Below are 12,107 nucleotides of genomic sequence, written 5' to 3' on the forward strand. Positions count from 1 at the left end.
GGGCAAACCTAAAGAAATAATTGTTGGAACAAAAATCTTATGTTTGGGTTGATGCGTGCATATCCCTTATCGAATGCTTTCCTGTGGTTCCTGGCGTTGCACAAAGATGACTGATGTTGGAGATATCCCCCTCACACAAAGGCTGATAGTTCAAACTAAACTCACAATACTGTTATTAATAAAGATGATTGCGAACAGCAAGCACAGTTTCACCATTTTAGACCCACGCACAATACTTCTTATTGTTCCTCCATAAAATCTTTTGCAAAGATGAACACCAATTATTTCAGCTATTTACTGTCTTTTCCTTCTAAAATCAGTTCATATACCACCCTAATTATCTGACATGAACCCATACCAGAGGGTTTTTTTTTAAACCATGAGGGAACATTCTTTTTGGACTTGTAATACATGAGGATTATGCCTGAAGAACAGCATAGTTAAATATAAAAACTAGTTGCATCTAGAGCAAAATCTGAGGTCATCTTACATATACCAGGTTTTCTGTTGATGAGACAAGTCTACAACTGAGCACAATTTCAGAAGACAAGCTTTTTACTATTATAGCATGTCTTTCTTCATCACAGCAGACTCTATGCAAATCCAGTGTAGACAGTTATCATCTGCATTTTCCTTTGAGTAAACTGGAAGGGTCTGGGTTTTGGGGGTGGTAGATTTTTTGTTTGTTTGTTTTACTTTTCTGAGTAGTTGTCTTTGCTGCCTTCTTCAGTCTTGTTGCCTTTGCTGCTTTCAATAGCCTTATCAGGTTCAACCTTCTCATCTGGTTTTGCCTGTTCTTTCTGACTTTTTTCCTGCTCCTCCTGAACATTCTTTTCATCTAAAACAACAAAATCAGTATATTTAGTAATGGCTTTCCAATATTTAAATTTATAAATATTCTTTGCTTAGAATTTTTTTTAAAGGTAACATCAATAAAACCTGAAGGTGAAAAAGTAAGGTATGTTGTAAAGAAATAAAATAAAAACTGAACCTAAAAATCAAAGATTTGGTTCAGCCATGAAGCACAAGTTTGTATTTCTGATCAGAAATACTGTGAATGAGAATAATTGTAATGCATTTAGACAGAACCCTAATTTCACCTTTGACATTACGTCTATAACCAAACAGCAATTCCTGATGTTTCTTCAGTTACATGGTGTTCACTGATTTCTATATTTAGTTCTGGTTTTGTTTTCAAGAAAATAAGAATTAATCAAATATTTTAGATGTTGTTAAAAAAAAAGAAATCTATCCAATCTATTTCATTTTTATTCTTCTTGGGCTCTAAACAAACAGTCTGGTAGGCAGCTGTTCCCATTTTTTTTCCTGACACTGAAGAATAGCTTATATGCCTGAAAAGAGCCTGTGCCTTTCCCCAAAAATATGCACAGTAAAAATTTCTAATTATAAATCTTTCTTGTTTCTGTTCTAATGTATCCAGCGACATTAAGTAAAACGGGACTGTTTTCTTTGCAAACACTGGGATTATTCTTTCCTCTGCCACAAACCCCAAACCCATCCGCACGCTGCACAAATTCACCTCCTACAGCAGAACATAACTACAGAGGCTCTACACAGGAACATAGAGAGTAAATAATTCATGCATTGGTGAAAGTTAAAGAAAAATAATTAAAAAAATCATTTTTCTCTTACCTTGAATAGGGTCTGGCATTTTTCCATCCTTATTTTTACAGCCTGTTTTTTCTTCATTACTAAGTGACATATCTACATGCTGAACTTTAGCTTTTGAAGGGCTGTCATCTGCATTAGGATCTAAACAAACACACTTGAAATGTAGAAGGACAGATATTATCTTGATAGAGGAGGGTTCTAAAACTGCATGTCAATTTCAACTAGCTCTGTTTCTGTGCACTATCAGTTACGAACATTAAGAATAATTTTATAAGCGTTATTATGTGGAAGCATATTAAATATGAACTACAAATTAAAAAGAAAGTTTTAAATATTTTAAATCCTGGTTATAATTGCATACATAAATTTCTTAAAAGATGTAAATATTATAAATACAGTAGAATGCCACATAGCCATGTGCAGAATTAGACACATTAATCAATATGTTACAGACAAGAAACATAACTTGAATAGGCTTCAACTTATTTCAAAACACTTTCCTAGATTCAAAATGGGCATCTTTCCTCTTCAGAATATGACACTGCTAATCTAGATCATTATAGAAATAATCTTCTCATTACTTCTACTGAGCTATTTTAAGAGACCATTTACATATCTATACGCATTAAAATTAAGTACATTAATTTTAATTCAATTTTTTTTTTTTCATGCAGGTCTGAGAATGAGGGTCTTTTAGCAATTTTCAGCTATTTCCTAAAGCGCCATGCAATTGCACTGTCTGTCCATCTGGATGACATGGTACTACCATGAGTTTTAAAAGACTAAACTGAGTGGAGAAGTCTCACAGATACCACGTTCCTACAATTTTTTGGGTATCAACAGCTAGTAAACCAGGACATTTTCTTCCACAGATAAGAGCTATAGCTATGCTTTAAGAATTCTGTCTGGCTTTCCAGACTGCAAATTAAATACGCGCATGGAGTTTCAACCTGCTCCTTTTGCTCAGTTCACCAAAATGCTCACAAGTAGTCAGCACTGCAAAGACTACAGCAGTTACCAAATAAAAAGAAATCATAAGTAAAGGATCCTGGGAAGCGAGGGGGCCTGGGATGGAAAGAGAGGGAACAAAGCCATATCAAACAGGTCTCTCTAGTTATGTTGTCCATGGAAGAACTTGTTCATCCATCAAATGTTCAATATAAACCATACAAAATGCAGCTTAGAACATAAGCACACATTACAATTACTGACCAAATCTTTCAATTTGCCCTTCAATTTACCTGATTTAGATGAAAAGTTTACCCAAATTAGAAATGTACAATTTACATCCCACTGAGCACACTTACATTCTTGCCATCTTCTCCTCATTATTGGAGCATCTGTAACAACCTAAAAATAAAACCTATTTATGTTAGCTATTCTGTGGACAAAATTATTCCGTAGGTATTTCATCAGAGTTAAATATTCATTTTTTTAACGATATATGATCAGTAGCATTAAACACATAAGTGTAAATCCCTGAATGGGTATTCAGAAAGTCAGTAACTCAGTTACCTGGACACTTATTTACCACAATTACATTTTTGTTAGAGCTAAAAAAATAAAATAGCTGGTTTCAGAAAATATAGCAGTAAAACTATACCAGGCTATGCACACTCTATTTCAAAGTTCCTTAAATCAAGGATAAATAGAATTAATTATTTCTATATTGATGAATATAAATCTAATGTAAGATATACAGTCTTGAGCCAAGAAGAAATTTGAATTAAGTAGGTGAAAAGAAAAAGTTGCTGCCAATAATAAGTTTTGTTTTTCTTTTTAAGCAGAGGTTAAAAATTAAGGATATGCAGACAGATTGCCTGTGATGGTCTGAAATCTCTCTCTTATATTCACTCTAGAAAAAATGCTTGATCTTCCAATATTCCCCCACTTTCTTTAATCAAAAAAAAAAAAAAAAAAAAAAAAAGAGTAGAATCAGTACAGGCTGTCATCCTTGAGCTTAGCTGTGATGGTACTGCACAGAAAGAAACACGGGTCTTTTTTCAGATAGGACGTAACAAGCTTAAACACAGTAACATTGTGAACTCCACTTTGAAACGAGACATAGCCTATGCACATTAAGTAGCATTAGCAAGAGAACTTTTTTCATGAAAAACTGCTTAACAAGCAGGATGTTCACAGATATTGAAATTGATGGAGAAAACAAATTTAATGTATATCATAAAGAACACTAAGCACCTGAGTAAGTTTATCATGAATCAGAGTGGTAAGGTACACCTCAAGAAGAAACATTCCCAATATCCTGCCCAGGTAAAAGTGGTAAACATTTCTAAATACCATTGCAGTGTAATCATCAAGAGAAAGCAATATGAAGATATCTTCATAAGAACACGCTTCTAAGGGTGCAACTCCCCAAGAATTTAAGTTTATGGTGCTCCTGTGATCCCATGGCACTGCTGATAACCTCATATCCACCTGCAAATTCCCACATTTCCCTCTGTAGTACCAGAATTTTTACCTGGCTCCTCCAAGAACTGCCACAAGGTGCTAACAAAGCAGAAACTAATTCAGAGAAGTCATAAAGGTAGTTTCCTAGCAACAATGAAACAAGTTATTTTACACACACGCACACACACCCCTGGGAATTGATTAAATATTAATATAGATATTTTGTGTTATTTGTGCAGTCTAGAGTCATATTTCTGTAGAGTCAGGTAGCATGAGTATTATTTCAAACAAGACATATTTATGACAGGAGTGACCAATAGGAAATCGTACCCAGAATAATCCTATAAGTATTATTAAGATGACAAAAAGCACTTGTAATAAAGGTTATAAAAGCAAGATTTTCCTACCATCCAAAGCAGATCTGCCCACCAAAACAGAAATTACTTTCTTTGGTTTTTTTTAATAAGTATGAAACTTCTGAAATTATTGAAGAAATGTACCTTTATTTGTTTTCTTCCTTCTTTCTTCTCAATTGTTAATGCAACTTGCCTAACTTTTCTGTTTAGTTCGGAGCCTTTACCCTTAACTTCATCAGATTCTGCTATCTCAGGATAATGTTGTTTCTAGAAAATAAGGAAACACAAATCCTGAAGTCACACTTGATCCTATGTAACTCTTTCCAGATCTAGCACAGCTAATAATCATGGGAGGTACATCAACTTTTACATATACATAGCAGAAATTATTAAAATTATTATGTATAGAATCACAGAATAATTTAGGGGACTGAAGCCAAATCTGCTCAAAACAGGGGTGACACGGAACACTGAACTGGTTGCACAGGGCTTTGTCCACTTGGGTCTTAAAAAATTCTGAATACAAAGATTCCCCCGTCTCCCCGGGCAACCTGCTCCAATGCTTGACTGCCCTCACGGTGGAAAACTTTGTCCTTATGTCAAGTAGGAAACTCCCCTGTCTGAATTTGTGTTCCTGCCAAGCACCTCCATAAAGGGCCTGATTCTGCCTTCTTAATAACCTCCCCCGAGGTGTTGGAGGGCTACTATTAGATAACCCTTATACTTCTTCTTCTCCAGCCTGAACAAGCCCAGTTAGCTTAGCCTGTCCTCAGAGTGCAAGTGCTTCATCCCCCTGACAATCTTGGCAACTCTCCACTGGACTTGCTCAATTTTCATCAATAACTTTCTTGCAGTAGCACAAAAATGGAGACAATATTCTAGACATGGCCTGACAAGTATCAAGAACAGGGGAATAATCACTTCCTTTGATCTACAGGCTATACCCTTGTTACTATAGCTCACAGCTTGCTGTTTGCTTTCACTGATGCCAAGGTACACTATTTAGCTTGTTATCCACCAGGACCACCAGCTCCTTTTCAGCAGAGCAAATTCCAGCCATTTAGTCTCCCGCCTTTCCCACTACCTAGGGTTAATCCATCCCAGGTGCATGACTTAAAAGCTATCCTTGTTGAATTATTATATTTTATAGTATTTAAGAACATAGCAGAGATGCAGTTAACAAGCGTAAGATTCAGAACCACAGGAAACAGTTCAAAGTGAACAAGGAATACAAGAGCTGAGAACATCACAACTCAGCATATACATCCAAATTAATGACCAGAAACAGCATGATGTTTACAAAGGGCATCACCACAGATCCATTGCAGTACGCCCAATAACATTAGCTGTAAAAGTGCCTCAAAACACTACATGAACTCAGCTTTCTATGACTAAGATACGTGGGATATAGTACCAACTTTGAGCAGATATTTTGTGGGAAGTATCAAAATACTTTTCAGACTATTGCTTTCTCAGTCTTGTTAAAGCCCATTCTAAACAAATATATCCAAGTAAACATTCAAAGACAGGACAGCCTCATTTCTCTAAATGTACTGAAAAAAATAATGTCTTTAAACATTTGTGGAACGACATGAACCTTAAGAGCTTAGCAAATTTCCAGAAAACAGGCACAGAACTTACATGGCTTGTCCAGCCACAAAACTGGAAATAAAACCTTTTTTTTCCCCCTCATTTTAAGTCACAGCCTCTATCCAATACATATCATGTTCATTTATAATTATGTTCCCTTTAGTCTAAAGCATTTCTTCATTGATCCAGGTCTTTAAGATAGTACAAAATTTAGCCAGCAAACCTACTTCTAGTCAATTTTGTGGATTTCACTATTGGCATTACTGGCCAGTCAAAACAGAATAAACTAAAAACTCAGTGTCAGCAACGGACAGGCATACACATCATTGATAAAACGAATTTTGAATAGATTTATCACAGCATAAATGAAGTTGCACAGTTGCAACACAAACACACACATTTTCACAAAAGCTCACATAACATAACACCTTTTTTTTTTAAATTGTAATATGACTAGCAAATTCTCTACTTAAGTTATTGCACCCAAAACCACACCCTCCTCCCCCCCAAATCTTTACTCTAAAAACTTACCAGGTATGCCAGTCTATGCTTGGAACCACAAACATGCATGAACATGTTACTCAGCCCTGTTTTACAGTGGCACAGTTGACATTCATAGAGAAAAGGGAAATTGTCTTTTGATCGGTATTCAATTATATAATTAAGTCCTGTATTGATAAAAAAAAGTTAGGAAATTTTATGTTTGCTGAAACAAATAATCAGTTACAAAAGACACATTAAAGGAAACTACTACTATTGCATGCCAAACATGTGAATCAAGATTTTCAGAACTATCCCTATCTTGGTTTTTTGGGTGTCTAGAGTTCCTCAACACCAAAGGTACAAAACTAAAATTTCTTTAAGATGTCTTGTGTTTACCACATAGGATATGACATTCTTTTTAAAAAATTGCCTAAAAAATTAATAGCAACAATTCTTTTGTAACTGTTTAGAAGGGAATGTATTTTAATATATGCCTTGTAGTTATTTTTCCTGTCCACTCCACTCTCCCTTCCCTCTACAGGATTGGCAGTTAAATTGCAAAGAATAGTAACAATCATTTAAGTCAAAGTTCCTTTCTATTGTATCACCTGAGATTGTTTCTAGAGCATACTTTCAACCTGTGGTATATACCCTAATCAAAAATATTTATTCCAGGCCAAATCCAATGATTTTGTCAACAAGATCGATCACTTTTTTACCATACTACTAGGTACTCAGTGTAAACTCAGTAAGATTTTATTACACATTATCAAATTTGACATTTTAAAAAAACTACTCAATACTCTTTAAAAGGTAAACATCACACAAGCAAATGATTACAGTACCAAAAACCCTCACCAAGTGCAGGTTCTGAATCTTTACATGTATTAAGCTGTTCTTCTAAGGTCTGTCCATGAAACCTCTCTGGCTCAGTTTGCACTGTAAGATAAAATCAATTTTACGTAATCCCACCTCATCCATCTATCAATCAGTCTTTAAAGCCTCAAGTGACAACACAAAACCCCTCCAAAATGAAATGAACTCTTGAGTTTTGCCAGCCTAGAGAAAATATGCCGAGAAATTCACATTCGAGTGAATCCCTGCTCGTAGATGGCCCCACATCACACATTAACTCAGTTATTGAAAAACATTACCCTCCCAATCCTATTTTCACTCTTTTTATAGCATTTTTTTTGCCAATATTGTTTTAAGTATTATTACAATATATTACTGCAGATGGAAAAGACAATGAACAGAAATGAATTCCCAATGACCTGCTTAGGTCTTGAAATCACTTGTAACACTGTACCTCAAAATGTTTTACTTCCTTTTTTTTTTTTTTTTAATTAAACATTCTTACCGTAATCAGGAAGTTTTACAGGTGTTTTCATTTGCTCCCCTGAGCCACTTGCAGTTTTAACTAAATAAAAACAAACCAGAAGTGGAAATAAAATTGTAAGTACAAAAGCCAATTTGGTATGATAATGGATTTTTTTTAAAGAAAACTCTTTGAGCTTTTGCTGACATGAGAAAAATAAGCTATGTTTAGTTTTGAATGAACTATAAGATTTTTTTGGCAAAAAATGGTCAAAAAACATTTACACCAAAGTTATTTAGTGTCAGGCAATTCAACAAAGCAGACAGAGACGAAGACCAGCCAAGCCACTAGTTAGCACACAACATGGTTTCAAACACAGAACACAAAATTACATTATTAAACAGTGGCTTAAATTGTCAGTAATTTTGGCTGTAATTTAATTTATATAGAAGACAATGTTCAACAAGGGAAAAGCCTGACTGATTCACCATGGTGTAAATATCTTTTATTTTATAATGAACAAAGCTTCATTTCATAAATTTCAAGACTACTTTAATCCAAGACATCGCAGCAATTCAGTTTAAATCCACTGAACTTGAGGTGCTTAAACTGCCAGCCCACGTGATGCCTGCCAGAGCATTTGACTCAGCCCATAATCCCATCTTTCTGAAAAGTTCTGCAGCTATCCTCTCCCCTGTCAAGTACTTTTTTTTTTTTTTTTTAATACACATGACATGTGATAGGATGCAGAACCTTAAGAAAGGTAAGACAGAGGTGACCACGTAACATGATCTGCCGCTGAGGAACCTGGAGAGAGAGAGAGATCTGTACGAGATGAGATTCTGTGTGCCAAGCGTGCAAAGGACGCAAGCTGCTATTCCTTGAATAGGGGCTTAATGCACTCACTACAGTACAACAATACGAATTTCAGAAATTCAGAAAGCTCAGCATTTTACTACATGGTAATAAATAAATAAAGCAGTGACTGAAAAAACACCAGCTAATGGCAAATTTTATTTTTTCATCTCTTAAGTGCCCCTCAACACTGTTACTCTCCTGTTGCAAGTATTATCTTACTAAAACATCAGATATTGATAAGAAGTTGAGCACAAGGCTTACAATAAGCCCTAAATAGAAGGTGGGAGTCAGAAGGCTTCAACCTATACTACTGCATCAGAAAGAGCCACATATGCTTTCATTAGAGATAATCTTCATGAAAACTTGAGTATTTAGGTTACAAACCATATTGTGTTGACAACTGATGGAGCTGCCAGCTCATTCCTGCCAACTAGATTTTACTTAATATTAGCTGCGTTACCACCAACCTTCTGAAATGATCTTAATCAAAAGATCAGAAGAGTAAAAGAAAAGACATAAAGCGTTATAAAGATAAACCTACAAAGACTCCAGTAACACAAATCATATTCTGGACACTAGACCTCAGATTTTTTTAGTGGCTAACCAATCCTTTAAAAACCTTTAAAAAAAAAAAAAAAGAAAAAAAAAGAAAAAAAAAGACATAATGACTATTTGCCAATTTGCCTCTCAACATTTCAGGGCACCCATTTCAGCAGCATCCAGCTGCTAGATATTTAAATTTCCTCTACAGTCAGTATAAAAATCCCCAGACTGGGTAGGTGCAATGGCTATGTATACTTGGGCCATAACTTTCAAACCAAATTCTGGGAGCAGTGCACTGCAGAAACCTGTAAAAACATTTTGGTGCACCATGAAACAGAAGTAGGAGAACAACTATGAACCTTCAATCCTTCTGGAACCAGACCAGTTCATAAAGACCTGGGTAAGGTTTAATGGCATATTAAACCTATTAAAAGTACTTTGCTTCAGCTAATTAAGATATTTTTAATAAGCTCTTTTAAAAAACAAATACAAATAATTTACATAAAGAAGTATTTCTACATGCTTTACAAAGCATAGATTTTTAAAATATATTTTAAATCTTGAAGGCCTCCAAGATCTTGAATTCATTAAGGTTTCTCAAAACTTTCATGTAGGTGATTTGTAGTATCGTAGCTAGCGCTTTTTAATAAACTTTGCATACCTCTTGCTCATATTATTGATTGATTTCTGTAGAATTAGATAGTTATGTCATTAAAGAACACAAGACAGGTCTTAAAGCACAAGTCTTGAAAAAATCTTTTTGTTTGTTTCATAAACAACTACATTGGGGTGGGGAGAAAGGCACATGTATAGGAACAGGGTCAGAAGCAAAAAATCTTGCACTTACCAATACCATGAGCTTTCAGTGCCTCTTCAACCTAAGTTACCAAGTCATTAACAAACAAGGAAGAAAGACAAACGCTTAAGAGTCAAAAAACAAGAATGCAAACATTTTACTATCTATAAAATAAATTAGATTAATACCAACACCACAGATTAGCTCAGGTGAACAGACAGTTACATGAAACTTGAAAGAGACATACATCTTTTTTCCTAGATTGTCTATAATTTAAATAATTCCATTCTGTATTTATTAAGAGCCACATATTCTCATGTATGGTCTTTACTAATCAAGAACACAAGACACAAAGTTGTAACAACATTTTCTGATAGGAGTAATGTACAAAATTAAGTTCCACTTTATTGCAGTAAACAAAATAGTAAAGCAACAAAACTAGCTAAATATCTGAAATCGCACATTTTAACACTACATTAAAAATTAGATTTCAAAGCCATATTCTATTGCTAAATAAATCTGTAAAGCCTAACAAAAGGTGCACTCAAAAACTGATCTTACCGTCTTGTGTTTGAATCCAAGGAAGTGAGTCTGCAAGTTTAACGCAGAAGCACACCAGATTTTGCAAATCTAGGTTAAAGAGAAGTATTTCTAGCATTGCACACAAACCCACAGAAAAAAATATTACTGATACCAAAACAAAACAAATCTGCTATCAAGATATCAGTATAAACAAGTTATACAAAAGTACTATTCCTCCAACAGGAGGAATAGCCAAACTAAAGCAGCTTCTGGAACTTTTCCTTATGAGGCTCCAAGACCACCCAGATACAGTGTAACGAAAAGGAATCTCCACATCACATAAAAATTTCAGATGTCTCCAGAACCCTGTAGCTGTCTTGGAGCATATTTTTCTGTGGATAAGTAAAGACAGATCCAAGGTCTTCCTGACACACTATTAACCAAGTCTGAAACAGAGGCACGGCATAATCGTAACAAGCCAGTACATCTAAGATGAGCCAGTTCTCGTCAGAGCTGCATCCAGACTAACACACTTCAGTTCACTCATCAGTTCAGGGCCTGCCTCACTCACACGCATGCAAAGTTTTCCAGTCACAGCTGGTTTATGTCTGGACTGGTTCAGAACAGGAGCAGACTGGGTTTAAATTCATGAGAACGAGCAAAGGCAGTCCAAGTATTTTCTCCTCCTCTAAAAAAACTGAGGTGCTTAAAAACAACAGCAATAAACCTGAGAACCAGATATATTAGTATCCTTTTTTTTTTCTGAACAGGAGCTGCAGTTTAATCTTCCACTTTAAAAGAATGCCTTTATTTAGAAACATAATATTATTAAAATTAATCATTTTTAGAAGTTGGTTCCTGACACACATCCAAGCCAAACATGACAAAGACAACAAAATCAGTTCAACTCCAATGCTATTTATCAATTTTGCTCCAGAGGGAAAAAAAAGTTCCCACTTAGTGAAGGTTTGTTCTACCAAAATTATTTTGTATTAGTTACAATTTTCAGTAATGAATACTTACATTGCAGTAGAAAGGGTTTACTTGCTTCTTTATCTCAGCTTCAGGGTCCATATTTGATCTTTAGATGACAGGGAAGCTCTAGGCAAATTGCAAAAAAAAAAAAACCAAAAAACCTGCTAACTATTATTTTAGCTTCACACAATCGTTCATGTTCCTGTTCAACCTACTTAAGGGTCATGCATATTCCAATTTTAATTTGTGCCTCACCTTCAGTTACATTCAACCTTTAGCTCTCCAGGCTAAGCGACCGTGTTTTAAACTTGAGGGCAAGAATACAGCCTGGAAAGAAACAATTCTTCCCCAAGGGTTTCCCTCAGGAAACACAGAGCCACCAGATTACTCACACACCGAAACAAAACTAATCTGAACTATTTCCAGCTCCCCCCGTCTTTCCTGGGATTGAAACGCGGGCGTGGGCTGGGACAGATGACACGCAGGGGTAAGAGCCAGGCACGCAGAGCCCGAAGTACGCCTTTGTAAGAAGAACGCGGCGGGGTTTTGTAAAGAAAAGCAGGCTCCCGCTCCGGACCGCGGCGGCGGGGCGGGGGACGAAGCTATAAACCCCACGCCAAAAAGC

The 12,107-nt window shown here is 35.6% G+C and overlaps 1 protein-coding gene across 3 annotated transcripts in view; it reads right to left on the minus strand.

Annotated features, from left to right (window-relative positions):
- LOC118452781 overlaps positions 1 to 12,107 on the minus strand; it is a 24,563-nt gene extending 12,456 nt beyond the window's left edge. For 2 of the 3 annotated variants that reach the window (XM_035899004.1, XM_035899003.1), the window contains exons 1-10: positions 11,531 to 12,107; positions 10,547 to 10,615; positions 10,037 to 10,067; positions 7,831 to 7,890; positions 7,329 to 7,409; positions 6,519 to 6,655; positions 4,542 to 4,664; positions 2,940 to 2,982; positions 1,654 to 1,773; positions 697 to 838 (exon numbers count right to left, since the gene is read on the minus strand). In XM_035899004.1, coding sequence (XP_035754897.1) covers positions 697 to 838; positions 1,654 to 1,773; positions 2,940 to 2,982; positions 4,542 to 4,664; positions 6,519 to 6,655; positions 7,329 to 7,409; positions 7,831 to 7,890; positions 10,037 to 10,067; positions 10,547 to 10,615; positions 11,531 to 11,581 — 857 coding nt within the window. In that variant the 5' untranslated portion in view covers positions 11,582 to 12,107. The remainder of the gene's footprint in view (positions 1 to 696; positions 839 to 1,653; positions 1,774 to 2,939; positions 2,983 to 4,541; positions 4,665 to 6,518; positions 6,656 to 7,328; positions 7,410 to 7,830; positions 7,891 to 10,036; positions 10,068 to 10,546; positions 10,616 to 11,530) is intronic. The other variant, XM_035899006.1, reaches the window with a different exon arrangement.

The sequence above is a fragment of the Egretta garzetta genome, unplaced genomic scaffold, assembly GCF_000687185.1.
Source record: "Egretta garzetta isolate BGI_Z169 unplaced genomic scaffold, ASM68718v1 scaffold88, whole genome shotgun sequence".
Lineage (NCBI taxonomy): Eukaryota > Metazoa > Chordata > Aves > Pelecaniformes > Ardeidae > Egretta > Egretta garzetta.